The sequence below is a fragment of the Arvicola amphibius genome, chromosome 14, assembly GCF_903992535.2.
Source record: "Arvicola amphibius chromosome 14, mArvAmp1.2, whole genome shotgun sequence".
Taxonomy (NCBI): domain Eukaryota; kingdom Metazoa; phylum Chordata; class Mammalia; order Rodentia; family Cricetidae; genus Arvicola; species Arvicola amphibius.
Genome location: NC_052060.1, coordinates 2,742,463 through 2,757,602, shown reverse-complemented (window position 1 = coordinate 2,757,602; position 15,140 = coordinate 2,742,463). Strand labels below are relative to the sequence as shown.

The 15,140-nt window shown below is 51.1% G+C and overlaps 1 protein-coding gene across 1 annotated transcript; it reads right to left on the bottom strand.

The window, feature by feature from the left end:
- Window positions 1–3,082: 3,082 nt before the first annotated feature.
- On the bottom strand, window positions 3,083–13,420 carry Ube2q1 (ubiquitin conjugating enzyme E2 Q1). The gene is made up of 13 exons (XM_038311526.1): window positions 13,079–13,420; window positions 10,934–11,038; window positions 10,494–10,598; window positions 9,815–9,865; window positions 7,666–7,806; window positions 7,397–7,481; window positions 6,559–6,619; window positions 6,297–6,387; window positions 6,126–6,184; window positions 5,976–6,024; window positions 5,612–5,707; window positions 5,239–5,305; window positions 3,083–4,797 (listed from the first exon to the last, which is right to left on the bottom strand). Exons 1-13 carry the CDS (start codon window positions 13,403–13,405, stop codon window positions 4,766–4,768), a joined length of 1,269 nt encoding a protein of 422 aa, XP_038167454.1. The 5' UTR covers window positions 13,406–13,420; the 3' UTR covers window positions 3,083–4,765.
- Between the last annotated feature and the right edge of the window lie 1,720 nt (window positions 13,421–15,140).

Below are 15,140 nucleotides of genomic sequence, written 5' to 3'. Positions count from 1 at the left end.
ACCTCCTTTACCCCATCTCTCCTGGCTCCTTGTTCCTTCTTGAAGCTGCTTCTAAGGGACCTGAACCAGCTAGCTTGAATCCAGGGTCTCTGTGGGGTCCAAAGAAGCAAGGATAGAAAGGAATGATTCTTCTACTAGCCTCTTCTGCACCCACATTGCCCTCATGTTGTGGGGCACACCTGTTCCAAGTGACATTGTAGACGCTCTGCCAGATAGAAGCCCCACACTATAGGGCTGAGCTACCCAGGAAGGATTTCGGACCCTCCAAATAGAACTAGAACCTGCATATTCTGCCAGAACGTCTGCGGTGAATGCAATAGGCCAGCCCTGTCTCTCCAGATGTCCTGTTACAGCAACAGTGCTAACCTGTCCCAAGAGAATCTAAAGCTCCCCCCCGGACAAGACAAGATTCAAAGCAGGGATTGCATGGTGGTTCTGGGTCTCCACCATTGACTGGGTCCATTACCATGTTCACCCCAGGAAGAAGGCACTAGAGCCAAGAGGACCACCACCCCACATGTACCCCAGTGATGCACATGGCTGCAAGTTGGTAATGGGGAATAGCAGTGTCATGTTCCTTAGAGTTTCATCCCTTACAGAGAGCTGTTGTGCATAGGACCGAGTGGTATAACCTGCCCCTCTCCTTCCTTCCTATTGGCCGAGTGCTGAGCTAGATAACGCAGGCTGCTGGGCCGTGGTTGTGTTTACTGGGCAGTTGACCTCCGCCCCTGTGTGGTCCCTGAACAGCCTAGACAATGATGACTGGACCTTCCCACCTCTGTCTCAGCTATCCATGTTGTCTTCCATCCTCTGCCAAGGATCAGGGACAGGAGGTGCCTACATCTGGAACCTCTGGGGCACTGTCCTGGTAGGTTCCCCTTAGCTCTGCCCTCTCTTTGCCTTAGTAGCAGCCGTGCCGGTGGTAGAGTGCACGCTTGAGTTAGGGCTTGCCACCCCTGTTTCTGGAGCCTCGGTGAACTTGAGGACTATCAGCTGCCATTGAGTTCTTAGCTGGTAAGAAAGATTTCCCACCTCTGCTTCCACCAGAGCCCCTAAGATGACAGCTATTTCAGGCTTCGGTTTTGTTTGCAATTTCTTTGGGAACGGTTTCTACTGTAGAAAAAAATGAGTTTGGAGACCAGTGTACAGGTTGGAGCACTGTACATGGGGGAGGGGTCTTTTGTCACGCTGTTTCTTTGGATCCAGGTGCAGAGACAGCAGTTTTCTACCTTCTAGAAACACAGATGACCCCTCCTTTCCCTACCCCTTCTTAAGGTTGAGGGGGAGGAGGAAATACTGGTTTGGAGAACTGGGAAAAGTTGAGGGAGACACAGTTCTCCTCCTGGAACAGAAAAATGCCTCCTAAAGTGAGGAGTTCAGGCTACCTGGGAGACCGGTGGTCAGGAGCTCCCCCCAGTGGTCAGGAGCTCCACCCAGAGGGCATCGTGGGTTATTGCATGAAAAGAGGTCTGCTGCCAGGCCTCTTGACCTTTTGGTTCTGGATATTGGAAGTTGGCCCAGAAGGGAGCCTCCTGATGCAAAGAACAGCTGCCAGGAGAGCCAGGGTGCCTGGCCCAGTTGTATACCAGCTTCTTCAGTAGACCAAGAAAGCCACCCCAGGGGATGACTTTCTTCCTTCTGTGGGTGGAAAAGGCAGGGTCAGAAAAGTGAAAGGGCCTTCCTGGTATTGCATGGCATGACAATGGCATCCTGGAGGAGGGTTCCTTTTGCCCTAGTCAGACCTGGTCTCGCTCATACCAACAGGCCGAGAGTTTGAAGATGGGAGGAAAGGCAGGGCTGAGTTCTGGAGAAACCTCTTGGAGAAAGGTAATTTTTTTTTTTTTTTTGGACAGTCTTTCAGCAAGTAAATGCTTACTTACCATGGCAAAAACATTATTTTATCCCCACAAAATTTCCCACTAGAGAACAGAACCTAGGGCCCTGTGATTGTTTGAAAAGCAGTAACAGGGCTGCCTCTTTTCATACAAGTTCCTACCTCGCCCCAACCCCCTGCTTCCTCCCGGAGCTGGGAGTTAGCAGACACTAGCAGAGACTTGTTGGAGAAGCTGGTCTGCTGCCAGAGCCTGCTCCCTGTGGCCTCCGCCTTCTGCTTCCCTCCTCTGCCTCCACCTGCCCTAAGTTTTGTGGTGTATTGTTTTGCAGACATTTTGAATTCACACCAGGTGTCCATTAAATCCCCAAGGAAAAATCACTGACTGTCCCTCTGCCAGAGTTCTGTGTATCTCCCTGAAATCCTACATGAAGCAAGCTGAACATGGGCCAGGAGTACCCTGCCATCTCACCGACTTTCCTTCCAGCCGTACATCCTCAGGCTTGAAGCGTTTAATGGGGCATGCTGGGAACATCCAGCTGATTTCAGTCTGCCTGCACTGCCTGAGTGCCATCCGTTCTTGGGGTCTCAGCCCAATTGCTTTCCATTTTGCCTTCGACTTATCTTTCCAAAGGGTGAAGTTTTGTTTGCCAGGTGTCTTTAGCCTACTAAACTGGTATAAACGTTTGAACCCAAACCAGTAAGCTTCCATTAGGTTAGAAGCCTGAGGCAGCCAAGCATATTTTCCCCTCTTTGTATTCCAGGGCAGACTCATGGAGGATGGAAGAGCCCCTGCCTGTTTCTTGGTGTTACTTGTAGAAACAGGTAGAACAGTGAGCCATCACCCTACAAATAAAGGTTGCCATGTCTCCCATGTTTAGGGTGACTGACTTTCTCCTGGTCACTGCCTGCTGCCCTATCTTGCCCACTCAGTGCTGCATGGAGACTGGGAAGTGGCTGTGAGCCTCCCACACTCACTCAGTTCCTGGGCTGTGGGCTCCAAGCCAGGAAACCTTACATGGGTCAGAGATCCACATTCCTCGCCTTTTCTACTGCAAAGAAATCTGCCCTCTGTGATATGGCCTCATTTTTAGATTCAGCATAACTTTATGAGAAGCCTAAACTTAAAATTTTATCATAAAAGGTTTAAGAAGAAAAATGGAGGGGTGTCAGGAGTTGGTGTTCACAGACCTGACATTTTCCTTAATGTCAAGTGGATATGAACCCATTTTAATAAGTTTATTAGAGCCAAACTATTTAAATAACTTTATTTGATTCATCCTTTGGTAGATGAGAAAAATACATTACAAAATACATTATACAGAGGACAGATCACAGTACACATTACTAAAAACACAATCTACAAGCCAGTCAGGGCTGGCATTAAGTTCAGAAGGAAGCCACACAGGCTACGAGTTGGATTTCAGTTCCATGGAATGACTTTTCCCCTTGTATCCCCTCTGTCTCAGACTCACTGTGTATTAGCACCCCTAATCTGGTGGGTGTAGGCAGAATTAGAGCAGCATCAAGTAGGATTGGTGAACTCTTCATCCACCTAAAGCAGCAAGACATTCAAATTTCTAGAAGAAAAAGGGGAAGGGGCAAGGGAGGATGACCAAATTAAAATGCCCATTTCAAAAGCATAAAAACCATCCCAGAGCTGGGTTTTCTAAACCCTGGGACCTTGCTTAGCTGTCCCTTGCCTGTCAGCAGGCGGGTGGTCTCACAGCAAGCTCATTGACAGGGAGATAGATGCAGACTTCGGTGCCGTGTAGGGAGCAGTCTCCCAACAGCAGGTCCATCCAACACGGTGTATAGTGCCCATTCCTGGCTCTGCAGACTTCTGCCTTCCGTGCTTCCTGGAGCTGAGCCGAGGACCCACCACACAACACAACCACATGGAGCTAGCTCTTTCCAGTTGGCCCACAACTTGGGAATGGCTAGAACAATCAATCCGAAGTTCATGTCTTTTCTTATCTCACCTAATGAAGCAGATGAGAGGTGAGCAGAGACCACACGGGAAGGCAGGGAACCAAGGAATTCCAGCCACTCAGCAGGTTGCTGGGATTAGAGAAAACCTCATGCATCCAGGAGCCTGGGCCCCACCCCTCTCATCTTAAAAGGAGTTTATGAAGCAGCTACTCGAGTCTCATCTTTTTCTTGGAAATTTCAAAATGGAGATTAGTACAAAGTAGCAGTAACAATCAGGTTGTTTCTGGGCCTCTGCACTGTAGTTCAGCAGGCCAGACTGTTCCAAGGAATGAATAGAGGTGCCGGTTGCTCCAGAGGCCTTCAGGAGCCACCTAGGGTCAGATCAGGCAAGTGCTTCCTTCAGCTTGGCATTTCTCTTGTGCTAGCAGCAAAACGCAGCCTCTCTGCAGCTTCTCCTTGCTACCAAAGCATGGTGGGCCTGGCACCCCTCCCCGCTACCCAGCAGTCAGGGGATGTGGGAATAAAAATAAGGATGAGTCAAGACCAGTATCTTCAAATTAACAAACTGTAATTGTTTTCCCAAAGATACATTTTTTTTCATACACATCCATCATACACTGTAACCAAAAAAAGCAGTGTACATGAAATAAGAGAAAATAAATTAAAAACCCATAGCATAGGTAAGGAGGCTCTAGTCTGGAGCACAGCTGAGTTTCCAGCAATATAAGGAGGCTTGAGAGTTTCTTTATAAGAATGCCTGCTAGCAAGGGTTCCAGCAAGGTGGTTGGTTTGTAGTCAGTCTTGAGTACTTGAAACAGTTCAGTGTGTTGTTGTTTTTCCTTAGCGTTTAGAATAGCCATCATTGTCCTGCAATAGGCAGAGCTATCACGTCCAGGAAAAATGAGGGAGGGAACCAGAGGCAGCGTGAAATCCAAATACAGCATTCAAAGGTAATTGGTCCAGTGGTGCCTGGGGGAGGAGGAAGGGGATGATACTCCAGGGTTAGCCATCTTCTTTTGGGGGTGTGTACCAGCCTGCACAAAAAAACACAAACCAGCACAGTGAAAGGGCAGGCCCAGGTCGACTTTGCCCACCCCAATCCCTGAGGACATCTCCATGGTTCCAGGAAAGCAGATCCCAGAAGAATGTCCAGTCCCCACAGTGGGGACACAGGTGTAGGGAAGCCGAGGATACTTACCCAGAGGTTGTTTATTATAAGGGAGAGAGAATGGTGAGCCCACCCAGAAGTAACCAAATTAGATGACAGTACCCAGTCTACCTTAGACACCCCCGCCCCCGCCCGGTACTTCTTGGGGAAAAGAGTGAGGTTAGCCACCTTCAGACTTCTAGAGAACTGGGTAGATGCTGGATCAATGGACAGTAAAGCTCAGAAACCAAAGGTTCTTGTACTTGACTGGCGTGGGGCCAGGGCCCTGCATGGGGCTGGCTCTTCTGGGGCCAGGTTCCAACCTCACCGTTTTTTTCGTGGATCTGCACCAAAGACTTGTAGGATTGCTGTGCTCTTGTTAGGCTGTACTGAGACTGGGGAGAGAGTCGTCAGGTCAGATCGGCCAGCTGCAGCCTACTGCCCCTCATCTGCAGGCTGTCACCCAGGGAACCAAGAGTCCCAGCTTCCAGCACCAAGCCCTCTGCCTGGGAAGGCCCTGAGGACACGCCACACACAGCTTCCCTTTCCAGACCTCTGCCCACACCAACATCTGTGGATGCCCTTGAGGCCAAGGCCCTCCCCCTCCCCCTCAGAGGCTTTATCCTCTGTCCCTCAAAGGCAGCTTTAGCTTGCTAGTGGCCCAAGCTGTACTTGGCTCTCCACGGTCCCAGGGCCCTTACTTTGTTGGCTCCAAACTGCACCCGTGCCTTTCCCTTCACCAGCGTGGCGCTGATCTGCATGATCACGGACTCTATGGAGTAGGCACTGCTCCAGCCCTGGGGCACAGCAGGGACAAAGCAGGAAGTCAGGATACAGCTTCCTGAGAAATCTGAAGAGCACCTTTCCCCGCAAGAGGCTGCCTTTACAGAAGGGCCTTTACTCCCAGCACAGTCACCACCTGTCCACCTAGGTTCCTGGGCACAGGCTCTGCCTAGTGCAATGAAAGGGCCATATTATGGCTATGACTTTTCCCCCCACCCCAATGGTGAGAGCTCAGCCAGCCCCACCCAGGCCAATGGCCAAGAGTGAAACAGGCTCACTCACCTGCTTGGTAAGAAGTTCCATGCAGATGGCACCTCCACCCAGAACATACCTGTAAGAAGAAAGGTTAGTCAGCTGTGCCTGGCCAGAAGTCCAGTCCCTTCTTCACCTGCTGCATCACAAATGGCCTATTCCCTTTGCCCAGTCACTCACCCTCCAGAGAGGACTGGAGACACAACCCTGACGAACGGTGGGTCAAAGGGGAAGTTATCCTGAGAAAGAGGCAGACAGCAGTCAGGGAAGAGAGGCCTGCACTCTCGTAAGACTCAAAGCAGGCAGGGAAGGCTCAGTCAGGAAGAGAGCACTGGAACCAAGCCATCTTACTTTAAAGGAGAAGTTAAGTAAGATGAAGTCTGCTCCTTCCTTCTCCTTCAGGATCTGAAGATCATTGTGCAAAGCGCTGTCCTGGTCAACTCTACAAAGCAACGAATCTGGGCTCAGACTGCTGGGTCCTGACTGAGCAGCCTCCTATGGGCCCCATTGCCCACACCTGCTCCTGGGACCCTGCAACCAACACATTGGATGGGACACAAGTGCCCCTGAGGTTCCAGTCACTCCACTTTCTCATCCCAGAGCTGCCACTCACTTGAGGAGTTTGACATTCCAGTCATACAGACTGTCATTCACGAGTTCGACTGCATAGTTTCCTGGAAGGAAAGGAAGCATCTATAAGATGGGTCTGGACCAACAGGTGGAGCCCTCTCTTCCCAAGAAAAAGACTCAACTTGGACAGTGGTGGCGCACGCCTTTACTCCCAGCACTTGGGAGGCAGAGGCAGGCAGATTGATGGAGTTTCAAGGCTAGCCTGATCTACAGAGCTAGTTCCAGGATACCTAAGGCTACACAGAAACCCTGTCTCAAAAAATGAAAAAGGGGAGGAAAAAAAGGCTCAAAGGGTCCAGGTTTGTCTCTGATTATGTGCCAACCCATGCCTTGAGGAGCTCCAATCCCAGTCTGATACTTTCATAAGCATTTGTGTGATCTAGAAATTCTCAGGGCTTCTTGTCAGCATCATTCTGCATCCTTTAAAAAACAATTACATGAATTTGCTTATTTCTGTGTGTGTGCAAATGCCATCCATGCAAATAGCAGTTCTCTCTGTCATGTGGGTATCAGAGACTGAACTCAGGTCCTAAAACTTGGTGCAAGTGGTTTTATCCATCAAGCCATCTTCCGGCCCATACCATATTTCCTTTTTGAGGAACTCCTGAGCTCTGCCGGGCGGTGGTGGCACACGCCTTTAATCCCAGCACTCGGGAGGCAGAGGCAGGCGGATCTCTGTGAGTTTGAGGCCAGCCTGGTCTACAAGAGCTAATTCCAGGACAGGCTCTAAAAAAGCTGCAGAGAAACCCTGTCTCGAAAAACCAAAAAGAAAAAAAAAAAAAAAAAAAAGGAACTCCTGTGCCACCCCTGGGCAAACTCACCACTTTTGAAACTCTGTGATCGGTATATATCCCTGAGCTCCTTCATCAGCCGGTCAGTGGCCTGCACCGAGCCAGACACTGCACCCTGGGAAGGAGAACACACATGATTACTCCTTGATCTGGTGGGTAAACCTTAAGATAGTCTGGCACAGGGGGAGGATCAGAGAGACCCAACAAAGGAGGCAACACTCCATACTGGTGGGCGTGGCCTGCTGCTCCCCAGTCAGCACCCACCAACCCTTCGCCTTGCCTTTTTACAAGGCACGTACATTTAAGTAATCTTGCCTCTGGTTCTTTTTAATTTTCTCTAGGATGGCCAGGTTTTCTTTTCCGATGCCATCATCTTCAGATTTCTTGCCCTCTGCTGGCTCTTCCTCTTTCATTTCATAGTGATCTAGGTCTTCTGTATCCTAAGATAGGCATGGGAGTGCAGAGGAACACCACAAAGGTAGAGGATAGACTATTCTTTCTTTAGTCCCACTGTCCCAGAGCCCCAAGTCCCCGTGGCATATTGGTAATACATTTTCCAGTTCTGGAAAACAGCTTAGCCTCATTCCCTCCACAATCTACAGGCCAATGCAAGTTGGGTCTAGCTTTTTGAAACGGAGTCTCATATAGCCCAGACTGTCCTCAAATTCATCATATAGTGAGGCTAACCCCTGATCCTCCTGCTTCCACCTGTCACGTGTTAGGGATACAGGTGTGCACCTTTTATTATGAGATTAAAGGTGTGTGTCAATACATCTGGCTTCCCAAGGAAATTTTCTTCTCTTTCTCAATTCTCAAACCACAGCAGCAGAGCTACAGAGAGGACTGAGAAAGGGTCTGTCTTCTGTTTCCTAGGAAGATCCTGCTTCAACTGTTCCTAAAATTTCCTTGGCAGCAGACACTTCTCCATTTCTAGGTGAACGACCTTTGGCCTCCAGTGATTAAAAAAGCTTGTTTATTGGGCTAGATTCTCAAACTCAGGAGTCATTAGGACCTTAGGCCTAACAGAGTAGACTAGGAGCCAGCGAGTGGCTCAAAGGGTACAGGTGCTTGCTGCTAAGTCTGATAACTGTGTCTAATCCTTGGAACCTACACAGTAGATAGAACTGACTCCTCCAAGTTTTCCTGACTTCCAACACACACACACAAACATTCTTAAAAATGTGAAGAGAAAACTAAATAATAAATTTCTTCTCCTCCTCCTACAATATCAGGATCTGAATTGGGTCCCCAGAAGTACTCATTGCCAAGATGGAAATGAGGTGGCCCAAAGTAGGAGATGGCCAAAATCAACGACATAATTAGGTCCTTATTCACCTGGCTCTGAGTGAACAAGTGGCTCACCAAGCAGAGGCCACACAGAGGCAGCTTCAGCTCCACAGTCAGGTGCTGGGGGCGTGGTACAGAGGGTTGAACTGCCAGGAAGGACTGTTTCATGGCTCATCAGCCCACTGTGGGTCTGAAGATCAGTACAAAGTTACCAAATCTGGGTCCAAGGGTAGGAAACACGATCAGAGATACAGTACTACAAAAGGATATCCTGTAAAGTTCTGTACTAAGGGCAACACACACTAGCTTACTTTATTCCTTCATAACATTGAATTATCCTATCATTACCTTTATTTTATAGGAAAGTTGAGGTCTAGTGAATTAATTTTCATGCCCATTCAAAGCAGACTCCACAGAAGGTTAAGTCCTATCTGGCTATGAAGCTCAACTTAACTATTGTTTATATTCTATAGAAGCACCTACAGTTAGACATGGTGGCACATGCCTGTAGTTCTAGCACTTGGGAGGTAGAGGCAAGAGGATCAATTCAAGCCATCCTCGACTACACAATTGAGTTTGAGGCCAACCTAGCTTACACAAGACTCTATCTCAAAACAAACAAGAGTTAGAAAGATGGCTCAGCGGTTAAGAGCACTGGTCCACCACCCACATGGTGGCTTATAACCATCTATAATTCCAGCCCCAGGGGATCTGATGCCCTTTTCTGGACTCCACAGGCACTGCAGGTATGTAGTGCACAGACATTCATGCAGATAAAATAGCCATGCATTTAAAAGTGAGAAAAATAAAGCATCTATATTTTTAAAGATTCTATCAAGTATATTATACATTATTATTTACCATCTGAAACAACCCTGTAATATGTATCATAATCTTACTTTGGAGATGAAAAGACTGTAGCTTAATAAGTGAAACTCTCCAAATAAGACAGTCAGGGTGCAATTAGGGTCTGTCAAGACTCTTGAAGCCATCTAAGATGAGTTTGCTCAGTATTTGTTTTCGAAGAATGGATAACAGATGGCAATCTCCTTCACTCCAGGCTAGTCTGTATTCCACTGACACATTCCTCTCCCCGGCTGGAAGCTGGAGTTGTTTATACTGAATACTTTCTGTCAATGCCATCTCAAGTGGTAAGCCTACCTCAGGCATCTCCTCATCTTCGTCTTCTGAAGATACTTCTTCCTGTGTGCACTGCAGTGGAGAATTGGGCAAAGACCAAGATCAGAACCCGGTGGGTTGCTAGAATGCAGCCTGACCTACCCCTGGCCCTGAAGGTCTGGAAGCTGGGCACTATGCCCATACAGATGCCAGTTTCTCTATCAGCCAGAACTGAGTGGAAGCATGAGCCCAAGGGATGGATGACTTTGCTACCAGCCAATTATTCTCTTGCTACCACATGCCAGGAAAGAAAAGAAAAACAAAATAAAAAGAACTCATGGCTTCTCTTGTCATCTGTTCTGCAGATCCTAGCTCACCTTCTCTGAGAACCCCTCTAAGTGACAGTGCATTTCTGGTTCTAAACAAAAAGCCTGGGTTGCCAACAGTCATCAATTCCTATTGCTAAGATAATGGTAAACACATTCTCCTCGTCTCAACCTGAGGGATGCTGCCCCCTGAGGATGAGTTCTGATAGGACAGAGCAGTGGGTAGTGCTTCATTTAGCTAGAGTCTCATCTGGAGAAGAAAGAGGCTGGGAATCACTGGGAGCAGTGGGTGTTGCAGGAGCAACCATAGTTCCATTTCAGTTATCAAGAATTTGTCAGGTGCTCTTTGGGATGGCTGAACAACAGGACCCAAAGCCCAGTCCTCTGTTGTATACCTGCTCCGCTGGCAAGGGCTGATCCAGCATTTCCACATCGGGATGCTGAGGGAGGTTGTAGAGTTTACACAGGTCAGAGATGATCCTCTTCAGATGCTGTAAGAGCTGGGGTGGGGACCACAGACACATCAAATACACCTCCCCTACTGCAATCTGGATTGCTGCATGGATGAGTTTTTAGCTCAGATCCCAAAATGGTGGCTGTTTCTCTAATTGGAGGGCCCTCACAGTTACAGGAATGACTTTCCCTAGTGGACCTACCCTGGAGCTGCTACAGGAATCTGCCTCCTCTGACCTCAGAAAGCAACTCTCCTAAGAAGTCTTCCCCAAGACATTCCACCTGGGTACCCCCACTCTCAGATCCAGCTGCCTCGCACAGGGTACTTTTATGGTTGAAACCTCACCAGGAACACATGCACTCTACCCCCCCTGCCCCTCACCAAAGTATTCCCTTTCTTTATGTCCACCAGCCTCTCCAAGACAGCAGCCAAGTTAGGGTCATCAGACTCCACCGACCAGATTGGGGGCACAGCAGGGTATGATTCCTGAGGGAGAAAGCAGGGAGAGTGGTCACAAGGAAAAACTGGGAAAACTAGTTTTTGCTTAGCCTTCCTTCTTCCCTGAAGGCTTTGGTTCCTTTCCTTCCCACCACCATGCCCTCCACTAAAACCACCAGTTCAGCTTCCCTAGACAAAGAGCCTGGGAGGGCCTGAACTAAGAAGCAACCTGCAAAGTTACTTTCTTCTCGAGGAGAAACCAGGCAGGGAAAGCCAGCCATAGCGAAGGAGGCTCTGGCCTACTGTCCTGACGGTCACACTCGAGTTCTCAAACTCAGGCTGGAGTCTCTGTGTTTCCACACTCCAGCATCAGGGGAAGGAAGATCACCTCCTAACAGCCACAGTGATGAGAAAAATGCAGGCTGTAGCCACCAGGGGAGGAAGAACTAAAATAAAACGGTCTTCAAAGCTAACAGTTATAGGGCATGTGTAGGAACCGCCCCCCACCCAAGACAGAACCCTCTAAGACCCGTTCTCCCTACCACTCCCTGCCCTCTCTTCAGTCCAGGCATGGGCTGGGAGAAAGAAGCCTCCGCCACTGCTACTGACATTCCCAGCATTCCTGAGCCACCATGCCAAAGGAGCCTAAACGGACTCCCCCACTCTACCCAAGGCCAGGGGACCTGTGTAGGCCAAGCTTCCTTTAGGAGGGCCATGGGCACTGCAGCTAAGAACCCCCAAAGACAAAGATAGTAGCTGGCCTCTGGCAACTGAAAGGAAGCCGCTGGAGGAAGCAAACCTACCCGTAAAGTGAATCCACTTAGCAAAATCCAATCTTTGATGTCTCAACACATGCCAGGGAAGCCTTACCCACTTCTACTGGGGGTCTTAGCGGTGCCATAGCTCTAACCAGTGCTGCAGGAGAAACAGGACCGAAGATGCTAAAATCTTTACTTGACTGAGCCACTCCTAGTGGTCATAGCTTGGTGAGGTAAGCCTCAGCTTGGCTAGATTACCCACCAAAACTCAAGTGTCTCATGACTACTCTGCTCCCACACCTCACCACCATGGCCTGCTTTGGTGGCAGAAAGGGATAGAAAACACCATGGAAAACAAATTGAAGCGTTCAAGTACCAGAGAATTCACAAGTCTGCCTCTCCCCAGGCCACCCCCATTTCCAGTGTGGCTAAAGGTACTGCCCACTGGCTCCCCAGCTAGCTCCAGAAGGGGCAAGACCATTAACAGTGGGTGTTATCAACCAATGTGAGCACTGTATCACGCAGTACCAGATGTTACAAAATTACACCCAACAGTTTCCTCAAGGGATAAAATAAGGCAGGCCACATGTAAGGTGTTTCCTAATCTGGTATAGTTAGGACGGTATGAAGCCCATTGGGGAGCAATGGCGCTATTACTGCTCAACACACACCCTATCACCACCAGAAAAGGCAACAACCACCTAGACAAGTAGACATAACGCCAGAAACGGGGAGAGGAGTGGCAAACTGCTATCAGCCGAGGCAAAGAGGAGTTAAAGGTTAGCTAGTTACACCAGAGTGAGATGAAATCCAAAGTGGAGCCAATTCAGGGAGCAGAGAGGGGTTGAACGAGGGATGCCCGGGCAGGGAACCCACAGGTGCTAACATCTAAGTGGCAAGAACTGTTGAGAAGGGGTCACTACCGAAGAGGGCCGAGTTCCAGGCCAGGTCCTTCCAGCAGAGGCCTGGACTCTTTATTGGAGTTGGGGGTGGGGAGAAGAAATGGGCCTTCCTTAAGTGACGCGGTAAAGTTGTGGAGGAGTCATGAGAAGGAACCAAAGCCATAAAACCTGAGGTGTAGGTGGGTTCCTAGGAGGGGGTGGTCGAGGGCCACAAGTCCGGGTGTCCCTCGCTCTCAGGGGTCAACAGTAGAGACTGTGATTGTACCACAAAACCTCAAGCAAAAGAAACGAGTGCAGCCTGGGGAGAAGAAGCCGAGCCCCAAGAGGGGGCTCCGGCCTCCGGGTCCTCCGAGGGCAGGAGGCTGTAGGGTGTGATTTCGAGCACCAGACAAGGGACCCCAGCGCGGTGCAAACGAGAAGGTCCTCACCGTGATGTTGCAGTGGATGCGGACCGGGTCCCCCGGTACCGATCCCCGAGAGGGGAGATGGGGTCCGGGCGCAGCCCCGGCCCCGGGCCCTCCGGCTCCGGCCAGCAGGAACTCGCAGCTCAGCTCGTCCAGGCAGGCGCTGGCAATGCGGAAGCGCTCGTGGCCGCGGTGGAAGATGGACTCGAGCAGCTTCAGCTCTCGCCTCAGGCAGGGCCCCGGCCCTGGGCCCCCTCCCGGGCTGCCCCCGGCCCCCGGCGCCGCCCCCTGGACCCCCAGCTGCTGCCCCGGCCCCGGCTGCTGCTGCCCCTGCGGCTGCGGCTGCTGCATCCTCCGCTCCGCTCCGCTCCGGGGCCAGCGGGCCGGGAGCCTCCGGCCTCCGCTCCGGGCTCCGCCGCCGCCGCGGTCCGCACTTCCTGATCCCCCCTTTGCCAAGATGGCGCCGCCGCCACCTCCGGGACAGGCCCCCTCCGCTCGCCGGCCCACCCCCCCACGGCCGCCGGAAGCCGCGCGCCCCTCCCCCTCCGCGGCGGCCCCGCCTCCGACCTCACGTGACCTCCGAGCTCCGGCCCCCGGCACGTGATCCCCGCGTCTTTCCCGCCCCCCGGCCCGCGCCTGTCACCCTCCACATGTGACCCGCGGCCCACAGCTCGCCGGTCGAAGCGCCTCCGTGCGTGTTATGTGCGTCGTGCGTGACTGCGCACGACGACCCTTAGCCGGCGCTCCCCCGTCACGTGGCCGGCGTGTCCCGTCACGTGGCCGGCGTTCCCAAGGGCTCGCAGCGTCGGACTCGTGCTTCCTGCCCGCACCCCGCAGCCCCACCCGCGCGCCGGTGTCGCGGGCGCTCGGTGGACGGCAGCCGGCGGCGTCCGTCCCGCATCCCCAAACGAGCCTTCGGCCGGCCGCGTCGCCCGCCTCTGCGCCTGCGGCAGACCCGGCGTGCGGTCAGGGAGGCGCGCTCCACCGCGGTCCGCTAAGCTGGGTGGCTCTCCCTGCGGTTCCTCTACGGTGTGTCTGGGTTGTCTACGCTGCTGCTGGGCCTCGGTTTCTCCATCCGTACAATGGCTCTGTAGAAAACGACGATCTCTCTGGCCTGTTCCAAGGACTCGGTGCGAGAATACCAGAGTGTCGAGTATGGTCCCTGGTCTGTTACGTCTGAGGGGGAAGGACGGTGCGGTTTCCTCTACAGAGTCACAGGCTTGATCCAGCAGTTGGATAGAAGTCTCCCCAGCCGACCGGCATCCTCCTGCCCTGATCCGGAGCACGGTTGGGAATTCATGGCAGTACCGCTACATTCCCACTAAGTGGCGCTGTCACAAAGGACAACGCCGTATGAGGTTCCTGAACCCCAGAGCTGCAAAAGGCAGGTGCCAGCCTCTTCTAGCCTGATGCCTTTGAGCCAGTTCAGCCTGTGACCTTTTGGCCCTTCTGCCGCTGCCACCTTTACCTCTGTTGAAGATGACTGTACCTTGCTTGGTTCTGGGCTGTTCATTCCCTCAGTGATGTTAGCAGAAGGTGTCCTTTAGCCGAGTTCAACTTCGGGTTTTTAAAGAAATTCCATGTTGTTGTTTTGTTTTTGAAGGGGGAGGTCTCGTGTTCTTGTGATGCGAGCATCCTGTCATTTAGCTACATACCGTCTTTGTGCACGTGCTCACAGCGGGAAGCAGAAAATGATGGGGTAGGCCAAACCTAGCAGTGGTCCAGGAGGGTCGAAAGTCCAAGGCCTACATGGGTAACTTAATGAGCTTCTGTCTGGGCCGCGTAAGTAATGATTAAGAAAAGGCTGGGGATGTGGTAGGCCGTTTGCCTAGTATGTGGAAGCCCTGGATTTGATACCCTTTATCACGACACAAAAACGAGTAATGGTAACAGTCTAGTCTACCAAGGACTCCCTGAGCCAGGGATATTTCGCAAATATTTCTAATCCTTCCAACAACATTGCAAGGTAAGTGTTTTAATTCTTATTTTACAGATGGAGGATCTCTAGCTACTAAGCTGGACTTGTAGGTCTGTGTCCATGTCCTCTACCCTATTCTGTCTTCTTACCTGATTGTTTTATTTATTT

Excerpts from the sequence above, each read along its gene's own strand:
- Ube2q1 (XM_038311526.1), bottom strand. The coding sequence starts at position 13,405 with ATGCAGCAGCCGCAGCCGCAGGGGCAGCAGCAGCCGGGGCCGGGGCAG. Across the intron at positions 6,388-6,558 it reads TGGAATGTCAAACTCCTCAA|AGTTGACCAGGACAGCGCTT; the intron begins GTGAGTGGCAGC and ends GTTGCTTTGTAG. Across the intron at positions 6,185-6,296 it reads TACTTAACTTCTCCTTTAAA|GATAACTTCCCCTTTGACCC; the intron begins GTAAGATGGCTT and ends CCTCTTTCTCAG.